The sequence below is a fragment of the Nilaparvata lugens genome, chromosome 1 (assembly GCF_014356525.2).
Source record: "Nilaparvata lugens isolate BPH chromosome 1, ASM1435652v1, whole genome shotgun sequence".
Taxonomy (NCBI): Eukaryota; Metazoa; Arthropoda; class Insecta; order Hemiptera; family Delphacidae; genus Nilaparvata; species Nilaparvata lugens.
In genome coordinates, this window is record NC_052504.1 from 49,586,074 (window position 1) to 49,609,167 (window position 23,094).

Consider the following 23,094-nt stretch of genomic DNA (forward strand, 5'->3'; position numbering starts at 1 on the left):
AACATGTTTGAAGATGGCATGTGTCATCATAGTGTGATGGATGGAAGATTCTTCTTCCTCTCTTATAAAGAATAATAGAATATTTGAAAGGGATAATGTATACTATAAAAACCGGCGGAGCAAATGTAGCGTGTCCAAGAAGCTCGGGTCTCCATCAATACTGAGCTTACATCTCAAAGTCAATGCCCACCACCAAACAATTGCCGCATCTTCCTGCGTGTCAGTGATGAAAACTAGAAAAAAAACAAATCTTCGAACAACCTTGAAGATAGTAAGGTCCTCGCTCTCAGGCAAATGTTCTGCACGTTGTAAAAATTCTATAACTTAGAAGATTGCTGGTTTCCAAGCGGGAATTACTTGTTAGCAAAATTAAAACGGATTTGCTGGAGGGTAGAAACAATCTTCAGTCGCTGAATAACACAATCTCGTTGCTAAGATGTTGTTCGAAGAAAATCACTAGCATGAACATGGATCTCCATTACGTAATACATAACATTCTGTGCTTTCAATAAAGAAATACGTACTTGAAAAAATAATAAGTAAGACTTACTAGCAAAATTGAGATATTGAACGTAATGTGTTACATCGAACCAAACAATGATAATTTACTTACCACTTGGCTTATATTCCATCTGCTTGATATCCTTTGGCAAAACCCTTAAAACATCGTAAATATAGTCCACTCACTCCATACTTGCCCTGTTCAAATATGATTGCAATTCTTGATAGAAATTGGTTTGTAGTACTGTAAAAAGATATGGGTATGAATTACCATATAACCTTGCTACTCACAGCTCTTGTTTCCTCTCTACATGCCTTGAGCGAACATCTTTGAATTTTGAAAAAAAAAACAATGTTTTCCCGTAGAATTATGATTATGTAAATTTTCTTGCAGTACACCTGTCTTCCATCGAACATCCCAATCGAACAATACGTTGATAAGTGGAGTTATCATCTGTGCTCTGAGGGAAAAATTTACACTTTAACATCTTCTATAATATGAAATTATTCATATTGTTGATGACAACAGATGAACATGAAATATTATTATTGCAATGAATTCAAATATCAATCATATCGAGACCAGATAAAACAATATTATTCTGTTGAAATTCAAATACGAGGAGGGCAGAGCCAATTTCCGAATTTGATGATGTTTTTTGAGTGAATTGAATTGTTGAGAATCTACAGTAATTTTAACGAACATTAGCTCTCATTTCTCGCCCCTTTATGCGCTATGTTACCTTTTCGTTAAAACGATTTCCATTATAGCGCGAAATCCATATTAATTATTGGAATTGACTTGATTATCTCCATCACTTTTTCTCTCACGTTTTTACACTGTTCATAATGAGGTCACTAGCCTAATTATCATGAGATTTAAATATCAACTAAACAGTTGAAACTTTCTATTCAATAATATAATAATTGATGACCATAGTTTCTCATGGAAAAATACATTGCTTATACTAACATCATCACTTTATTTGTAAACTCATTACTTTGCGTTTGTTTCAGGTATGTTGGATTGCGCTCAATATAACAATCGTTGTCATCTGGTTCACTTCAACCTGCTCATTGTGTGAGTCGAATATTCACAAGTATTATTTCTCTAGTTCCATTCAATAATTCTAATTGAAGTAGTTTGTGATTAGTTACAAAGTTTCTATAGTAGTGCATTCTGAGTTTCCTTTGGTTCGATTAGATTTCTTCAAAATCTGAATCTTCGGGTTACCACAAAACTGTCATGCAGCTTAATTTCTTAAATGGATGTTCTCTTGTGCATCAAGGAAGCTTGGTAAGCAACTTTTCTTCTCATATCAGAACGATACTGTATTGATGTTTCATAATGAATGTAGTTTTCATAAAGGTTCCCGGGAAATTGAATTGTCAATCCATCTATGGAATTTGGAATTATCTACTCTACAAGCGTCGTCGATATAGATGTACTGTTCCAAATCAGAATTCATCATCACATGAAAGGACATCTTCCTGAGTAACTTAGTTTAGAAAGAAATCTTGAGATCTTGTTGAAGCCAAATATTTGAACTCTTTTGAAAATTATTTGCTTTGCTAAGTGCTTTTTACTGTTTTTCACGCTTTTGATAAACAAAGTCTGTAGGCTACATATCTATATCCTACTATTATATGACCTCATTATATGACTGTTCTCAGTTAATAGTATTATTAATTATCATAATGATCTTGATTATGATGAAATATGCATGACTATTCATTGACCAAGATTGTCATAATCCTATCAGTCTTTTAATACATAATAATGTCTAGTGGTTTGATTTCTTGCGATAAAGACGAATCTCGATTGGTAGTTTTTATAGTTGAATTTATCTCTGAAAATTCGCCATACAGTCTGGCTAACTCTGTGCAGACATTCATTAGATTGGATATCGCCTCAATTATGGCCCATTCACTTTGATAGCATTTATTCTTGCTTTTTGAGAAAGCCATATGGCAGAAACAGTTTTGTCCCCGATAGACAAATCTGCATTGCTTTGCTTTAGTTTGCTCTCCGATACGCGTTTGAAATGCTAGCTCATTTTCGTCGGAATTTTTGGCGGGAGAGTTATTTTTCAAATAACAATGGTGTTTTGGGTGAACCTATCTCCTAAGGTTGGTTGACAGTTCCATTTCTCAATAGTAGTCTCTTACTAGATATATTCAATGTAGAATATATTTTGTGGGCTCTCACGAATCCATATCAATAACATATTCAATTTATATCAGTCCAGATTCGATAAAATATTTCAGAAAAATTACATATGTCTCATATTTGAACGGGGTTTCTCAATTAGAGAATTTTCGTTAATGTTTATCAACAATTTATCATCATTCAGACAAAGTAGTAGCCTATGTAGATTTCTTCAGAAAAAACTGGGTAAACCACAGTTCCACCTCAATATTTTCCAAAACAACATTTTTTTAGGACTAATGTCAATTTTCCTTTAAGTTTTCCCCTTGACAATCGCAATTATATAAAATTGATTAAAATCAATTATCTCTTCACAACTGGGTGTTCCAAATAATCATTATCGTGTTTTTATTGTAGTGAACAGTTTTCTGGTAAAAATAGTTCTAAGATATTGTGACAACTCGCTATCTTATAAAAAATGTAGTAATGATAGAATACTTTTATATTAGTCTATTTCATTTTCATATTGATTATTGAATCATTACAGACCTTTTTAACAGATTTTGTAATAATTGATCCACAAAATTGGCTTGAGAAACAAAACATCGGATTATGGGAAACCGATCCATACTTATTAATTAACATTCTCAAATAGAATTTAATAGAATTTAATAACTAGAATTTATTTCTAAATGAATTGAAATTCCTTCATTAGTCCAGTCAATATAGACATAAAAAAGGGGGGGTGCTTGCAATTTATATTGTAGTTCTGATTTTTTAATATATTATTTGGGTACATAAGAGAAGTCCAGAACCAATTTCTTCATGCAAAACTCCTTGTGCTAGATACAGAGTGGCCCAAAAACCTCGTATTTTCGGCTCATTTTCCAGTTTTCAGCTATTTCTGCCAAATCTCGTAATCGGACTGAAAAATTTGCTCCCGCTTTTTTTCTAGGATATGAAATTCTGAATAAAATGAGATCATTCGGAACTCTCTATCTCCAACGAGTACTGAGTTATGATTTTTCAAAAATTAGTGAAATTTGAAGAAAAATCAATTTTGATGAATTTTAGTTTTTGATCAACATTATATCTTCCGATTATTACCATTTAGATGTACAATTCAAAATCCCTCTGGGCGTATCTTTGCGCTCTACAATCTGAGATCATTTAGAGAGCTTTATCTCATATAGATTTCCAGGTACACCTGACAACAATGCTCCTTGTATTGTGAAAAACACCTAATTTTCAGCTTCAACCATCATCACCAACTACATAGTCTTCACATTGATATTTCGTACAATGACATAAGTTCATAAGATTATGTTCTATGAGAATCACCCGTTAGATGCACTTCATTTCATTATTTCCTAGTGGAGAGGCGCGCTTAAGGACACCTCAAGGATCAAAATTTCAAACACTTATAACTTTTGACACAATGCTCAGATTTCATCGTACTACATTCATTCTTCTCGGCTCGTCAAGGCGGTCCAAAATCATGCATCATAAGTCAAATTCGGTCAAAAAGTGGAAAATTTATTGTTGAGTGTACTAAAGCCCATATTCCAATACACAAAAATAGCCAATTTCTATATTCAAAACTATGTATCTCGGTAGCCCCTTACTATAAAAATCATTACTTGATCTTGAAATGTACAATATAATTTCCTCTTTCACATGCTGTAAACGATTCATGGAAAAATATTTTCGTAGAGTGAGATTTGATTGTTGGAAAAAGTCCGGAAATTTTAGAAATTTTCATCATATTAACGGTTTTGGCAGTACCTTGATAGGAAAAGTTATTCAGATGGATTTTAGACAACTGAGCTCGTAGAGGTTGAATTTATCTACAATTTGAAATCAATCGAGAGTTTCTATGACGTATCAGACTCGTTTTAGAAACTCTAGATCAACACTAAAATCACGGAAAAAACGTAAAAACTGAAATCGCCATTTTTGAAATCTTCTGGAACTTTCGAATGGTATTGGAATTAGAAGTATTATTTATTGGAGTGAGTAGAGGGGGACAATTTCCACATCCTCACTAGATTTGGAAATTTTATCAGAAGTATTTCAAAAGACATGCAGATTTGAATATAGAAATTGGCTATTTTTTGTGTATTGGAATATGGGCTTTAGTACACCCAACAATAAATTTTCCACTTTTTGACCGAATTTGAATTATGATGCATGATTTTGGACCGCCTTGACGAGCCGAGAAGAATGAATGTAGTACGATGAAATCTGAGCATTGTGTCAAAAGTTATAAGTGTTTGAAATTTTGATCCTTGAGGTGTCCTTAAGCGCGCCTCTTCACTAGGAAATAATGAAATGAAGTGCATCTATCGGGTGATTCTCATAGAACATAATCTTATGAACTTATGTCATTGTACGAAATATCAATTTGAAGACTATGTAGCTGGTGATGATGGTTGAAGCTGAAAATTAGGTGTTTTTCACAATACAAGGAGCATTGTTGTCAGGTGTACCTGGAAATCTATATGAGATGCAGCGCTCTACCTGATCTCAGATTGTAGAGCACAAAAATACGCCCGGAGGGATTTTGAATTATACATCTAAATGGTAACAATCGGATCAAAATTGTTGATCAAAATCTAAAATTCATAAAAAATTTATTTTCTCTTCAAATTTCACTCATTTTTGAAAAATCATAACTCAGTACTCATTGGAGATAGAGAGTTCCGAATGATCTCATTTTATTCTGAATTTTATATTCTAGAAAAAAGGCGAGAGCAAATTTTTCAGTCCGATTACGAGATTTGGCAGAAATAGCTGAAAACTGAAAAATGAGCCGAAAATACGAGGTTTTTGGGCCACCCTGTATCTAGCACAAGGAAATTTTGCATGAAGAAATTGGTTCTGGACTTCTCTTATGCACCCAAATAATATATTAAAAAATCAGAACCACAATATAAATATTGCATGCTCCAATGTATATAGTGACTGGACTACATAGGAGTGAGTTGGGACTTGATAGTATTGTACTCCACTCATCCTTGTTAAATCTGCCAAAGCAAAACATTTTTAAATGTAGAGAGATTGAAATGAATTTTACTCTTCTACTTTTATATTAAATAAATGCTATAGGTCGTGCGTTTGGAAAGAAGGTTCCTTCTATTACATTGGAAAAAAATCAAGAAGAAATTTTTTTTTAATTTCATATTATTTAATTACTGTTGATATTTAATTACTGTGCTCGTTCTAAAATCATGCTTTGTCTGGGAACCTGTAAACACCTCTATTTTGTTGCTGGATATTTTTGGTTTTAAATTCGGGTGGTCCTTGGCTGAATCTTCGGCAATCTATTCTCCTTTTCTTTTGCGCGGCTAATGTTTTCATGGCACTGTGTTAGATGAAGCGTGGCTCAGGTGAATCGATTGGATTCGCTGTGATTGGATGAGAAGCAATATTAATTGAAAAGAAGATTACGGTTGAATGGTGACAAACTGGAATGCCATAAGGATTATACTACTTCAGGAACAATTAAAACAACCTTGGTGGTTTCTGATTACATAATCATTGTCCATAAAAGCTGCAATTTATTGATTTTAAATGCTCGTCAAAATTTCTTCTGACTGCTGAAAATTGATTATATTCATCGTAAATACACAAATTAATTCGAAAAAGCACTTTCATATTAGTAGTTACTTGAGATTTTAAAATAATTTATTGGAAATATAGGTACCTAGTTGAGAGAAGATTCTGAATGAATATTATTGAGATGTATTGGAGATAGAAATGTTATAAATCATTTAGATAGATACTGTTGAAAAAGAGATCTTTAGTTTCATTTGAGATCAATTGCCGAGATAATCCTAAATCGATAAATGGCATTATGCTGTACTTGGAAAAATGGAATAAAGGATTACGATAGTGACTATTAAGAATGGTTTCCACTGGAGTAATCTGGGTTTCATTATTATTATTATTATTATTATTATATTATTATATTATTATTATTATTATTATTATTATTATTATTATTATTATTATTATTATTATTATTATTATTATTATTATATTATTATTATTATTATTATTATATTATTATTATTATTGTTGTTGTAGCATATGAACGGTTGTTTCTGCATGTTTTTGTTGGAGAGACTGTGACATAGAGTGTTCAATTTCGATATTTGAAATGACCAACGAGTTACCAAAATTATAGATAATAATTTGCAGTCTTCCATTTCTTGATTAATGACGAACTGGTTCTCAATAATTACTCTAGAACTCTCTAGACTTGATTCAATTTATAATGATAAATTCTTGATTCTGATTACCATCACGATCTACTATCATCACGGAGAACCATTTTTAACTTTGATAATTCCCTACAATATTTTAGTATGTTCCACAGCTTATTCGAGTAAACATATAAATAAGCTGTGGAACATACTAAAATATTGAAGGGAATTATTGAAAGATATATTAATTATGAATACTGTTTTCATTGAATTCTTCAAGTGGTCGGAATTTTCCCAAAGTCAATTTTCCAAGTATTTATGAAAAAATACCTTTCTTATCGAAAAAATATTCATATTAGACACAGTCTCCAGATAAATTGATAAGCTCTTGACTACTGCATAACTTAACCGGTCAATTCTCTTTAATAAAATTCTGTCTCTCCTTAGATTATCAAAAAATATTTTATTCATGGCCTAATTCTTGTTCTAAATCTCCATGTTGGATTTCTTCTGAAGTTAGACAATGTAGTTATATGAAGTTAGTTATATGGATTGGAGTTAGACAGTAACATTTATTCAAGTGCAGTACAAGTGCTTTACTCGTAGTCTCGTAGTTGCATTATTTTGCTCATCAAAATCCATGTTTTCCCTCATAACAAACAATCCGATATTCAAGAACATTGAAACGAGAAGAGACGTTTGTCCATTACGAAGTAATTACAAACTTCTCAGATGAAATCTCTTTTCTTTTAAATATGTGGTCACTAAAATAATTTGTAGTCCTGTTAATTTTCATCTTGCAGTCAACACACAAATCTACTTGTCTCTACACATAGACAACTCCTACTTTGCAGTTGTGCCAAAACGTTTGTCCTCCATGTTCAATGAGCATTATAATTATAAATTACTATCATTGATCATCGTTTTCTTTCTCAGTGAAGTTGAAATTTTGAATCGATGTTTTGTATTATATTTATGTGACAACTGCAACTGAATGAGAGAATGAACTCTTGTGGTCATATATTCTTCATATAAATTTTCATTTGTCAGCGATTAAAGTGTATCATCAAAGTGAATAGTACATAGAGAACCCATTATTTACTTATTTAGTAGATTATAGCGTACATTGCGAATAAGCGTAGTGTGTGAAGTAGGCCTTCGTATGTTATCGACAATCGCTTGTACGATTCGTTGCAGTCGTTCAATGAATTAGCATGTAAAGAGACGACTCTCTCTCTTTTATTATCAATTCAAGGTGAATGTCAAACTACATTTTTATTCGGCCTCCATGCCTTGATGCCTCGATGCATCCAAATGCATGTGTTGCGTCCCTTCATTCTCAGCCAAATCTATAGGCAACCAATTTGAATCCTCAGTTTGTATGGTTGATATATGGATGGACCAATATCAATCCTCAGTTTGGATGCTCCATATTCGAAACAAGAGAGGAAAAACAAAGAAGTAGGAGAAGAAAAAGCAAAAAAAAGGACACTTCAATCTTTGTACACTAATTTATTCAAAATAGAGATTTTTATTATATGTTTTTCTTTTTCTTGTTGTAATATTCTGAATATGCCTTAAATATTGTGCTCTGTAGAGATCTCTGGTGAAGCGATTCAGTTACATTAAAATAACCACCTATTATAGACATATCAAAGTGACAATTAAATCTCAAGTCATTTGGCCTGTTTTTTAGATTTGAATAAATAATTTCGGGCGAAAATTTATTCTATACTGTGATGCATTTGGAACAATAAATGATAATTCATTAGTAATAAAAATGAAAAAAATCGTAAATCAGGTCCAGGCTAACTTATACAGCCAGAGAAGATCATACATCCAAATCAGTGAAACTTTTGTATGGTAACTTGAAATTGTTGAAGAAATATCTAGTAGTATTTTCATGATGTTTCAATACTTCAATACTATTTGATTAGAGTAAAAATCAAGTAAAGCTGAAATTAGCGGTTCAAGATTTCCACGCCTCACGATGAATTGTCGAATGTCCTCAACTCTCGTAATAAGGCCAAAAGCAGAGCATTTCATGGAAGAAATCAAATTTTGCTCAAATAATGTGCACTATTCTTGCTATGCGACTCTCAAATCGATTTTCAATCAGTAACACCAATTTTTAGTTGGTCTCATGTAAGAAATTAGGGCAAAATTGAGTGCTCAGTCAAGTGCTCTATAACCCTTCACAACAGCAAAGTCAAGTGATTCTTTCTTAATGATGCTTGCCTAATATCTTATAGCATTTGAATAATATCAAACTGATTTATTCATGGATAAGCTGATAGCTCGGTGTTATTTAAATGTTTTAATGATCTTATTTGCTTTAATTCTCTGTTAATTGTGTTCATCACATAGATTCTTTCAATGCTGAAATTGATGTTATTAATAATGCAGATGGGAGTTATTGGTATTCTATGTTTTTAATTAGTCTAAATCCAGAAACTATTCTGGCATACAGGATTGGTGAAAATTATGGAAACATCAATATTTCTTTTGAAAATATATTTTGACTGTATATTTTTTAGGGATCCGAATAATTAACAACCAACTTTTCTGTTGCTACAAAATTTTGGTCTGCCATCTTGGATCCGCCATTTTGAATTCAATTTCATTTTTTTTAATGGAAAAGTGGTCGTATGATACATGATTTCGATATAAAATTTAAAAAGAAAATGAATGGCGAAAACTGGACATCGAAACTTCAAACCGTTTTAAAGTTATTCACATTCAAAGATACTAATAGATCATACAAAAAATAATGCAACGAACGAGTAGCTACATTTAACATCTGGCAGATCAATCTTTTCTGTTCAAAGTGTTAAATATGTGAGTTCATGTTACTATTAGTCCAGGCAACGAATGCTCAAATAAAGGTTTATCTTCTCTTCTTCTCTATACTTATAAAAGGCTAAGCCCCTACAGACTGAAATCACACCACAGCCCAAACTTCTGAGCCTAAAAACTTGAAATTTTGAACGATTGTTTATGGTAGCCTGAAAACATCCACTAAGGAAGGATTTTCAGAAATTTGCCTCCCTGAGGGAGCTGGGGCCCCCCCAAAATTTTGTACTTTTTAACCGCTCATTGCACAGCAAAGTCATGGAGTACTTTTTTGTTCAGCTACGAAAAAAAATTAGATCTATGCAGAAAAATTTCGATCAGGAGCACAGGGGGGTCCAGGAGAGGGCATTTTCCGAAAATTTTGATGTAAAATCACACTACAGCTCAAACTAATTGTCTTACAGACTTGAAACTTTGCACAAATATTCTTCAAACATGCTAGACGCGCACTAAGAACGGATTTCGAGATATTTTGCCTCTAAGGGTTTCAAAGGATGAAAAAGGATCCTATTAAGTAAGGTTATGAACATGGTAAGGTGAGTGCCATGTGGAAATGAGATGATTTATTTATTGACATGTGATATTCTAACATATGTTGTAATCATTAGAAATAACAAAATAATATGATAGAAATTCAAAAAAGAACATCTGTTCTATTATTGCTTTTTACCTGATTCCACTCAACCTCAATAATATTGTCCTGATAATTGATAAATATGTTTAATAATATTATTATTATTATTGATATAATAAAAGTATTGTTTTAATAATCAATTATTATCATTAATATAATACCGTAATAGTATTTTTTTGGTAATCAATAAATATTTTTATTTTCACAAACTCTGTATAATTTATAATGGTGAATGTGAAACAGCTGCTCAAAGAAATTATCTCAAAAACATATGTTTAGGAAAACCATAGTTTTGAACTTCGTTTTCCTGATGCAATGTATAAGCCTACACGTGGCATGTATGATTAATTTTTCAGCTAGAACAGTTTTTGAGACTGCTAAATAAACGTCTACAGTTTTATCAATGCTGTATCGGCAATATGAAAATGCATGCAGTTAATATGTCTTTGAATGAAGGTGTTGATATCTTCATGATAATTATTCTCTACCATTTTTATTTAATTGGAATTTCAAAATTATTCAAGCCTTGATAGAATGATTGACTCACTGTACAGTCAGTCGAAAATTGTAATATTGAAATGAGGGGTATTTTGGCAAGCTGTACAAAAAAGTAAGGTCCTATGCACCTTTTTGATATTATTTCTTCAAATGAAAAATGAGTTTTGTGGGTTGTCAAAACTCCCCCTGAAAGAGAACTATTCATTTAATCCTATCTTTTAGTAAAATAACAATGATTTCTGCATTGAATAACACCTATCTTGCCAACAAGAATCGAACTCTTTGTGAATTTAGATATGACCTACAATTACGATTTATATAAATTGAAGTACTATTTTCAGTTAGTTGATGAAATTGATTATCAATAGAGAAAATGATTATAATTTTATCAATACAGAATTAGTTGAATGAATTGTCGATGTACTGAGTTCTTGGTCAACATTCAATATTGGTATTTATCCAATCATTATTTTTTTCATAAGTTATTCCATTTGAATTAGAAAATATTTATAAGCTCCTATCAATTTATCATTCGTAACAATGAGTTCTTCAAAAAATGAATTTAATCAAATAAAAAATTGCCCATAGCCTACTTCTGTATTCATGTTCGCATGTTTTCCACTTGTGATGGATAGCCAAAATATTGTGGAGCGAGCTGCACAGCGAATTGTAATCGAGGGCTCTGATTGGCTGAAAAGTTCAGCGTTTGGAGTGAGGTGAGGCGAACAGTTAGAACAGAGGCAAGCGGCACGGCGAATGGTTCGGAGTGCGGTACGGCGAATGATTAGCAGCTGATTCTTAACATTATGAAACATATGCTCATGTTCGTTGAAAGGCAAGATGTTCGGAGGAATGCACGGTTAGCTGCGCGGTTCGAGGTTCGGTTCGGCATGTGTGGACGCACCTTCAGTTGTCACAGGGCATTTATACAGATCACAGGCCAAAGCAACATAATAATCTATCTTCTTCTTTTTCTTCTTTTTTTTTCTTCTTCTACCTATATCTAGAAGGCTAAGCCCCGACAAACTGAAATCACACCACAGCCCAAACTACTAAGCCTAAAAACTTGAAATTTCGCCCAATTGTCTATTGTAGCCTCAAAACATCCACTACGAAAGGATTTTCAGAAATCTGCCCCCCCTGAGGGAGCTGGGCCCCCAAAAATTTTCACTTCTTAACCGTTCATTGCACAGCAAAGTCATGAGGAACTTTTTCGTTCAGGTACGAAAAAAATCAGATCTATGCAGAAAAATTCCAATCAGAAGCACAGGGGGGTTCAGGAGAGGGCACTTTTCGAAAATGTTGATGTAAAATCACACTACAGCTCAAACTAATAGGCCTACAGACTTAAAACTTTGCACAAATATTCTTCAAACATGCTAGATGCGCACTAAGAATGGATTTTGAGATATTTTGCCTCTAAGGATTTCAAAGGTTGAAAATGATCCTATTAAGTAAGCTTATGGTAAGGTGAACTCCATAATTATGGAACTGAGATAATTGACACATGATATTCTAACATCGTATGTTGTAATCATTGGAAAGCTTTAAACAATTTCATCAATTAGCTGATCGAATTGATTTTGCGTTGATTGAGAGAACGACCTATCACATGTTTGTTCCATCGTTGTATGCTTGGCCAGTTCGGTTTGCGCCTTCTATCAGCTGTATATGGAATATCATACACACCGATTAGAACAGAGCACAAAGGTTTTCTTTGGTTAAGAGTTTGTTGATAAATTCTTTTTTCAAATTCGAATTTTATTGCCATCAAAAATCACATTGAAAACTTTCTTAATAGACAACAAGATTACAGAAACAAAATGTCAAACAAATACCTACTTTATTTGTAGCACGGCCAGAAAAAGACAAACTTGAGTACTAGCTGTGAGTTTATTAAATATAACTTAATATATATATTTTTTGTTAATATTTTGTGAATAAAAATTACGAGTTGATGAGAGATGCGAGTAATTCCTTATATTTGATCCGAATGGTTATTCATAATACAGTAGTTGGGGTCACTGCATCCAAAAAAATTTTATTCTGTTCGGTAGCTAATAAATTTCATACGTATTGATTGTCCATAATGGAAGTAATTGAACTACTCAAAATTAATGGCTTACTGGTCCCCCATAGATTTATAGTATTCCTGGTGATTGAGTCTTTTTCAGCGTTGTCTATTAATAATAAAGCTTAATTTACAATATTAGCTTACCCAGCGAACTTCGTACCGCCAATGTATCTCATGTTACACTTGACTTTATTTGGTGAATCATGAAATTTATCTGACAATCAACATGTTCATTTACATCTCAAAATGGACTTCCTATGTGCTTAGTCATGCAGCATTCGTTATTCCGGAAACATATTATTCTTCTCAATCAATTGGTAGTAATATCTATCAGTAAAGTTTTCATTAAAAAAAAAAGGTTATATCAGTGTTTCAAAGAAAAATATTCAATGTTTCCATAGCTGTAGATTGTCGATATATGGTCCAGGAAATATGCGATGTACGATGAATTACACAGAATTCCATATTCTTTCCATTTTAGGATAAATATAAGCTAAGCTAAATTTAGAAAATTGTAAATTATTCTTTCATTCTTCAGTAATAATTGATGAATGCAATATGATTACTATACAATATATAATATATATTTATATATATTATTCATATATATAGTATATTATACTCTCTTTCATTAGGTGAATATTTTTTTTCAACATTTTCCAGTTTCTCAATGATAGGGGAGTGATAATTATTTGTATAGGTTTTCTAAGGAACCATTATCAACAGCTGGTACCAATCAACTACACTTCAACTCCAAACTACCGTTTCAATACCAGTACACAATAATTCATCACATGGTGATATGTTTATTACAGCTGGTAACTTTAGATACTAAATCATATTATCACAATATGATCTTGAATCATGATCATCTTTTCGTTCTTCAGTAGCCGCTCGGCCGAAAATTTCGAAAACATATGTCTGTAAAATGGATTAATAAATAATTATTATTAGCCCCCCTATTGAAATTTCTGTTCAGAAACCATCCCCAATATTCACACAACATACCGTATTCCCAGAGTGTCATGCCGTTATGTCAAGTAGTTTTCAAGTCTACAGGGAACAAACAAACACACAAACAGACATTCATTTTTTTATAAATAGATTTCCATTCGGCTCAAACAAAAGCCTCTCTTAATTAAGGAGAATGAAAAGGATTCAGTTCTGTTGTTTTAACATTTTTTCAAATCACTTTCAAAAAGTTCATGTAGTACCTACTATTGTGTTATTGAGACACTTCTGGCGCTATCATAGTTTCACCACTATTCTGTTCCACAGTCCTATCTCTTGCAGTCGTTAACTATATCTATAATAATTATATAAAGTAAAGAGCTGGCTTATGCATGTACGGGATAGGAAAATTAGGTTTGATGCATCATCACGTCTGAACTACTGGACTAATTAACTTGAAATTTTTCATAGATTCTTAATTAACCAAGGATGGTTATAGGCCTATTCTCAATTCTTCAAAATTTCATTACGTCAAGTTTTCATTTTGTCAAGTTTCAAAATAGATCCTTGCGAAGCACGGGTTCTTGCTAGTTATACATGAAATGGAAGATAATTCAATGCTCTACAATCTCGTAATCAGCACATTCTTGTCTCATCAATTGTTGAAAAGTTATAAGACTTGAAAGAGCGAAAAAAATGTAGGAAAATCTGTTTTTTCGAAAATACATCACTTTAGAGCATAAATATCTCGAAAAGTATCGGATTTATCTAGAATATCTACGAAACAAAACTTGTAGGGAATTTATTAAGCTTCATTTTTATGTAGTTGATTATGTCAATAGAATACATTGTTCCCAAGATATAAGCACGTAAGAAATAAGTGGAAAATGCAACCTTCAAACCACCCTCATCCCTTCAGTACATGATGTAGGGGTTGGGATTTTTGATATGCTCACCTCCAAACTAGTCTAGATGAAAAAATTGGAGGCAAAAGTGTTATTTCAAAAAATTTCTCACCTTCAAGAGCGGATATCTCAGAAACTGTGAGAGATATGGAAAATATGTAAAGGACAAAACTTGTTGGTAATTTTGTGAGCTTTAATTTTGCATGGAATAGACTATAAATGTTCATAAGATGCATAGTTTCCGAGATATATGCGAAAAATGAAAAAATGGTACTTTCAAACCAGCCCTACCCCTTTAGCACAGGGTATAGTGGTGAGGACTTTTGATATGTTAATCCTCTTACCATCCTCAAAAGAGCTGTGGAGTTGAAAATTGTGTTCCAAACTTTTCCCTCTATAATCTTTCGTTGACTGGACTATATAAGTTTTAAGTTTTAAAATTTACTCAGACTTTAACTCAAAATTAATAGATAGTTTCGTTTTTTTAGATTTTCAACGATACCGGTTCCAGTTATAACGATATTATAATGATATCGGTTAATATTATATCTCATGTAATATTAACTATTCATTCTTTTTTGAAATAATCAATTATAACATTTATTCGTCAAGAAAAAAATTTTTCCTGTGATTAAAAAATAAAATTTCATGATTGAGATTAAATATTTTGTTAGTTAATTATATTTTTACTTTGTTAAAAAACGATCTGGCAATGTTGCGGAGTTAGATACGGATAGTGCTATCTGCTTTGTCACCTACATTGTTATCTACCAATGTTGGTAATCGAATACTGCCATTATAACGTGGACCTCACACTTTAGCATCTCATCAAGCTGTTCAACAAAATTTGTTAATCTATTCGAATAAGTGACTAAAATAGGCCTACTATCCCAATACAAATCGATTACAATCATATTTGGTCATTTGTTGCATCACCAAACCCCAACAAAACAAGCAAATCCTGCAAAAACCGTGGAAATAGAAATCAATATGAAACTTCAAATTAAAAAAAAACTCATAAACTCTGAAAAACAAAATTTTGGAAAAACTATTGCGTAGAGATAGATGTTGTGATATAGTATAGTTTGTAGAAAAAGACGAGCTTGTTCCAAAAGAAGCTAGCTTCAAACTCTTCAGGGAAAACTAACGAAATTCATTGCATCTCGAAGTCAAGAAGTCTGTCTACAAGAAAGTTATTAAAATATCATAGGGTCGAATCATTTATTAAGGTCATACTTCAGAAATTTTTCGTTAAATAAGGAAGATTGTTAATTGAGCTCTGTGATATCGACTACAGAATTACAGGAGTTAACTACAGGATTAGTGTAACTAATAGTTAATATCAATTACAGTTATTAGTATAGCTATAGTTAACTGCTGCATTAGTGTGCAAAATTGCAGACTGCAGTTAAATATATAGAAAAGTCGAAGTGTATGATAACCGAAGGATTTCTTTGTATCCTTGACATAAAGTTAGAGGACCTGACCAAGAAAGTTATTCGAAAAAATCATGTAAGAAGGTCAAACACCGGCCATATGAAAAATTATTATGCTTGACCTCTGTAATTAATATTCTACTCCATTTGCAGTTGCAAAAATTACTAGAAGTGTTTTATCGCAGTGGAACTATCGACACTATCAGGGTTCAGATATGAGAATTGACCAAGAGTCGTTGCCAATCTATTGATAATAATCATAACGCTCGCGGCCAGACTGCTAATATTCTTGGTCTAATCGTTTTGATCAATCGATTTTTATGCAAAAGATAGCGTCGGTCCGTGCCTAGTGAAAGCAACAACTGGATTCACTTGCAGCTGTCAGCAAAGGTTGTAAGGAAATCGTTGTTGCTATTTATGAGGAATGTTGACAGTGAATCGCCGACATTCTATTTGCGAAATTGCGGCTGCCGATATAATCGATTCAACCTTATTCCAAAATGAAAGTTCAATCGTTTTTCTCATTTCGGAATATGTCTTCCGTTGTGTGAAATCCAATTAATTAGTGAAGCGAAATGAATGGATTATTGCACGCACTTGATGTATGAGTTTTGCATAAGTGTGCAAAATCTTATTGTGATTGGTTTGTGGTCAGACTAGGAATGAGGTGAAATTTCGTGGTCATTTGATTGTTAAGCGGTATTAATTAAAAAATGATCATAAAGACTCTAATCTAATGAGTAGGGTTTTGTTTGGAGCTTAAGCAATATATTAAGTAGCTTATCATACTCATGAAGATATTATTTTATTCTTGTGCACTTATTAAACCTTGATCAATTCTATTGTGAGATTCAACTTTAAACTGTATTTATGCATTCCTTATGTATGCATATAATATCAATGTTTCCCATTGAACTAATGCTTTTAGTTCGAAGAGAATCTCACTTTGGGCGGATTCAGGGCTTCTAATATTTCATATTTTTAAATTTTATCAAGATAAAATGAAGAATAGGTTATACGTTTAATGGTTTTCCAATAATTAGCAGGGCACAAAGTTTGACAACTTCAAATCTTTCAACTATTGAAATCCCTCCAGTTTCTAAAATTAATTTTCATTAGAAATTTCCCCTCAGGTAGCCGAAGATCCTCAATCATAGTTTTCATAAAGTCTTCACATCTCTTGGATAGATTATTTTCTCAAGAAAGGTGGTCGTCAAAATTTAGCCAGAAAAATTTAGCCAATTTAGCCAAAATTTTGCCAATTTAGAGAGTTTGGAAGGGCGATGAATAGTTAGAAAATCAAATAATGAGAAGGTTTTTACTGCCTTGGTGGTTATATAATTTATGTTTGGTAAATAGCTTTAAATCGTGTTTTCGATTTTTTAAATAATAAAAAATATTGATCAACAATGAACATTGTTTAAAGGCCTAATCCATTCGAAAGAATGAGTTCGAAAAACTATGAATAGTAGTTGAAAATTTAGATAATTATAAGATTTTTACTAGCTTTCTACGATGGTTATCTAATTATGTTTGGCAAATAGCTTTAAATCGTTATTTCCAAGCTGCAAATTGTATTAATCAATTCTGAAGATGACATTCACCAGTAAGCAGTAGCCTGAGAATATAACAAACATAATAATAATTATCTTCATTCCTACTTCCAAAAATTCATTCCTACAGACCCAAAAACAACACTTTTTTCCAATCTTGAAGAATACAGAGCATTATCATGTAAACTGCAATGAGAGATGAGAGCAGCCTGAACTAAAATCAAACTCAAGAAGAGACCAGAGAAAACTGAGGGCTTGATCGTTTCTAAAGAAGACCCTACAATAAGCTTATAATCCTAAAGATGATACAGTGTCATTATACAGTACTGTACTACCTACAGAAGATGAGGTAGTGCTTCGCTCTAGTAGATAAAGTAAGAAGTGGTAGTTGGTGCACTTCCGTTTTTAGTAACAGAATCCTCCGCTTTACAGCAGCACTTATCAGAATGCATGCACCAGTGATAAGCGGGGGAACTCTTCGGCAGAGGAGCTATTTAAAATGGACTTGGAGTGAGATCACGTCGTAGTCAGTGGAAATGATAGTTGCCTATTGGCATATTCCGTGGCATATAGTTGCCATTTTTTTCACCTACCGTACTTCTGTAGCTATAGTAGATAGCTGTGATTCTGATTCAAGTCTTCCCGGACTATTTATACTATTAATAAAATTAATAATTCCAATTTCAATTTATTCATCAATTTAAACATACATGTTAAAACATAGCAATACAAATAAACGAATGGAAACATGCAAATAGAAAACAAAAATCATGATAAACTTATCAAGAACGGTGGAGCAAAAATTGAAATAACATGCACGGGGAATACATGTTTGACATAATTATCATCACACCTAAACTATCAAACTGATTTACTTGAAATTTTGCATGACAATACTGTATTTACTGAGAATGGTTATAGACCTATTTTTATTAACAAATTAATTCTAAATTAATAATTGAATGGAAGGTTGTGGGCTCGAGTCCAACTAAAGTCCTTTTTTTCTTGCTGATAATTTCTAACTTCAATGAAGATTATCCACGTTATTCTGACAACATAATAAACAATTATTAATAAAAACATGAAGTACCTTTTTACCGTTGGAATGTTTTTCAGTTTTAAAATGTTTCAAATAAAAAGTGTACTTTATTTTTTCATATTGTTTTTATTAATTTTAATAAAGTAGCCCATAAAAGTGGAGTGATTATTTTAAACAATTATTATTCTATTTTTTCAGTTAATTTTTCTCTTGTCGAGTTAATTAGATAGGATAGTGTTCTAACTTTCAGCATGGAACTGATAGAACTATAATCAAATCTATTTGTTCTTTTCACAGACCCTTGCGGAGCGGAGTTTACTCCTGCCCGTCTGATATAATGTTAATTGATAATAAATTCTTGTTAATAGAAAAATTCCAAATTTATCCTACAAAGTTAACTTTCATTAGAAGACAATTGATCTACACAAGCAGCAAATTAATAAATGCAATACCTTTTGATTTAAATGATAAAATATCAAAGAAGAGCATAATGGAATGGATTAGAGGTGAATATTTCTTCACTTTGAACCTAGCATTGTGATTTGTTTTTTTTTTCTGTTTCAGTTTTCAGTTTGGTATTTCTCTGAATTCTGACCTTTTATAAATTATCAATATAGGAGTGAATTATTCTACTTTGGACCACATTTTTAGAGTATATTGATTTTAAGTATATTTTGTGTCTACTTTTGTTATAAAGCTTTTCGTTTCAATTTCTAGTTATTTTAAGGATTTTTTTCAAGCAACTCTCACCAGCGGGCAAAGATTTTTCTTTTTGCTGGTGATGCCTAAAAATTTTATAATTGGTTTTTTCTGCTCTCATGTATGTGTAATATTTTATTATGAACATTTTATTTTTATTTTTGCTCGTGTATGTATGTGTATGAGTAAATTATTGTTTGTTTTCTTTTTGGCAATAAATGAATTTGAATTTGTTAATAATTATAAATTAAAATATCTCAAATGTATTATATTCAACAAGAAAATATATCTCTATAATTCCTCTTTATAATTTAGTAATGAATTTTCGTAACTGAGATTAAATTAATATTCTGAGATAGATAATGAGATAGATATTGATAATGTAAACTGGGGTGGCTTTGTCCCAATTTTGGAGAGTTGTGATTTTAAACTGCTTGCAATGAATACTTGAGTTGCAACAAATCTCTTGCAATATTTTTTATTGTTTTCTGCAATGTTTGAAGAATATTTTTCATTATAAAAAGTTTGTATTTTTCTCTACTTTAACAAAGATATATTTTTTTGAAATTAAGAGACAATGTCAACCAGGGATTGGGGTGACTTTTTTTCAGTTTATTTCCAAAAAACATAATACACGAATAAGAAATACAATATACAACATATTTTGGAATCCCCCTACTAGACTATCCATCTGTGTGTAGGGGGGAGTTCCACTTTATACATAATAAGCTTAATCTGCTCATAGAAGTAAATAATAGAGAATACACTTATATTATGGATGTATTATTAATATTCTGATTATAGAATAGATAATATATTGTGCTGATGTATATTTAAGAAAGAGTATGTAGGAATAAGTATACTTAATACCTTGATTGATTAGAAGAATAAATAAAGAAGAAAAAACAATATTTTTTTGAAGACCGCAGTGGCAGGGATTCCAGAAATTCTCAGAAGAGAGAATGAAAAAAAAGCATAAACCAGAAAGGCAAAACAGTCAAATCGGTTATATCAATGATAAAATAAATACCAATCAATTGTCTGGAAACCTTGAAGTCGTGTTGGTCACCAAGCATAACGAGATTGGAGTAGTTCTTCTGAAGCTTCCCAACCAATCTGGTACAGCCACCTGTCTACCCTCTTCCTAAACACTACCAAACTTAATGCCTCTGCTTCCCTAATCACCCCTGGCACATTTCTGTACAAGATATGGGCCAGGTATGAAGGATTTGTCAATTCAGAGCCGTGAGTCAGCTGAGGTATCTCAAAGCTGTAATTGGATCTGTGGCGAGTTGAGTAGCTATGGTTAACTGTTTCTCCCAGAAGTTCAGTTTTGTATTTTTTGATGTGGATCAACAAGGATTTAATAAAAAGTTGTCCAACATTCAGTACGAGAAATTCGATAAACAATTGTATTGTTGGGTATCTAAAGTCTCTCTTTAAAATTGTTTTTATAATTGATCTTTGGGTGACTGCGAGAGGCTCAATGACTGAGGAGGAAGCCCCTCCCAAGCTAGAATTCCATATAGTATTATAGATTGGACATAGGCAAAGTAAACTACTTTGCACTGATCCACACTCAGAACATTACTAAGCTCTGAAAATGCGTGAAGCAGCTTTCTGAGCCTATTCTTAGCACACTGGACATGTTGTACCCAACTCATCTTGGAATCCAAGACAACGCCCAGGTATTTGTAATGATCAACGCGCTCAATCATACTACAATTACATCCAGCAGACCTGGGATTATTACAAGAATGCATCGTTAGTATTAGTGAGCCTGGATCAGCTTGATTTCTTGTAACTATTGGCATAAACTTCGTTTTTTCCACATTTACTGTAAGGCTATTGTGATCAAACCAGTTCTTTCTTTTTGACAAATCAACTGAAGCACTCATGTAGGCCTCCTCCCAAGTGCTCCCAGTACACACAAGTGCTGTGTCATCAGCAAACAGATACAACTCACCTTCAACTACTAATTTTGACAGATTGTTGATATAGATTAGGAATAGCAGTGGCCCAAGGGTGCTTCCCTGGACTACCCCATACTCAACATTCTCTTTATCACTATTTTCACCATTTATGCAAACTGATTGCTGTCGATTGTGAAAGTAACTCTTAAACCATCGGAGAGAGATATTTTTTATCCCCAATGATTCAAGTTTTTTTATTAAAATTCTCCTGTCAACTGTATCAAAGGCTTTTGCCAAGTCCAAAAAGGTTATCAGTACTTTTCTTTTTGATTTAATACTAGAGGTCTACTTGAGATAGCCCTAGACATATTGAAAAGAGTATCAGATGTATTTTTGGACTTTTGAAAACCATACTGTGAGTTGGAGATGAGATTGTACTCGTTTAAATACTCAGTCAGTTGTATTTTTATACACTTTTCGATTATTTTAGATAATGTTGCCAACAAAGAAATAGGTCTGTAATTGGAGAATTTGCCTTTGGGGCCTGATTTATAAATAGGTATTACTCTGGCTGTTTTGAGAGCGCAAGGAAAGTGTCCAACCAGAATGCTTAAATTGACTATATGTAGGATAGGATGTATTAATATGTCAATATTGTTTTTAATCACTCTAGTAGGGATTCCATCACAACCTGGACTCACTTTGGAAAATATACGGAAACCAACGGTTAACCTTTGAAATGAATATTCACATTGAAAACAAATGGAATCTACTTCAAAGATTCACAATTTTTTTTTGTTTGAAAAATATTTCAATCTCTGCAGCCTAAAGATCTATCTTAGCTTCGAAGCATGTTGGATCCAGCTGCAGAATCAGCAAAAAATGAATATTAACATCGTATCAATCTCAAGCAAGGTGATTTTTATAGTGGGACAAAGTCACCCAAAGTTTAACCTAAAAGTGACCTAAAAAGTTTTGACCCAAAGTTTAACCTAGTTGTATTTAAGTAGTAATAGAACCCTAACCAGTTCAACTATGGTATTATAGATATACCAATTGAAATATAATAAAAAGGCCAAAATAATATGTACTCACCGATATCATAAGTCTTTTAGAAATAAGTTTTCCAATACGATTTTTTCCGACAACGAAATCACAAGATGAAGCAAGCAGTTAGGTTTTATGTCGATAATTCAACTAATATATCGAGATTCGAAAGATATCGATTGTAGAACCTCGATAATGATCAGGGCTACGGATATCAATGTTGAACATCGATTTCGGATAACAGAGATAGGATATAAACTCATTTGAATATTTTTCCGCGAGGTGGGACAAAGTCACCCCGGTATATTTCTTTGTATAGGCCTACTACAATAACGATTTAGCACCGGAGTTGGAAAAATATAGTGCTGTTTGCTTTTGACCAATGACAGACAAGATAGCAAATCAATGTTGATTTATGGTGCTGACTTTTTAACGTGAATCTCACTATAGGCTTTCTATTGGCCGCCTCATGAGGTAGTCTAAAGCCAGGGCCACCCCCCTATCATGCAGCGTTCCAATCCTATACTCCTGTCCGATATTTCTGTTTGGTGGAAGGACAGATCACATGACGGACAAACATTCCATGTCGTTGTCATCACTGATCATATATTATGTGATCGGATCGGAGTGGGAT

The 23,094-nt window shown here is 32.5% G+C and overlaps 1 protein-coding gene across 6 annotated transcripts in view; it reads left to right on the forward strand.

The window, feature by feature from the left end:
• The window catches only part of LOC111045125 (chloride channel protein 2), a 94,846-nt gene that overhangs the window by 35,192 nt on the left and 36,560 nt on the right, over positions 1-23,094 (forward strand). The window contains exon 1 of one of the 6 annotated variants that reach the window (XM_039435709.1): positions 1,545-1,798. The exons of 3 other annotated variants lie outside the window; for them this stretch is intronic. In XM_039435709.1, the coding sequence (XP_039291643.1) occupies positions 1,748-1,798 (51 nt within the window). In that variant the 5' untranslated portion in view covers positions 1,545-1,747. Of the gene's footprint in view, positions 1-1,544; positions 1,799-2,586; positions 2,632-23,094 lie in introns of those variants that run through there. 2 more of the 6 variants (XM_039435731.1, XM_039435723.1) reach the window with 2 other exon arrangements.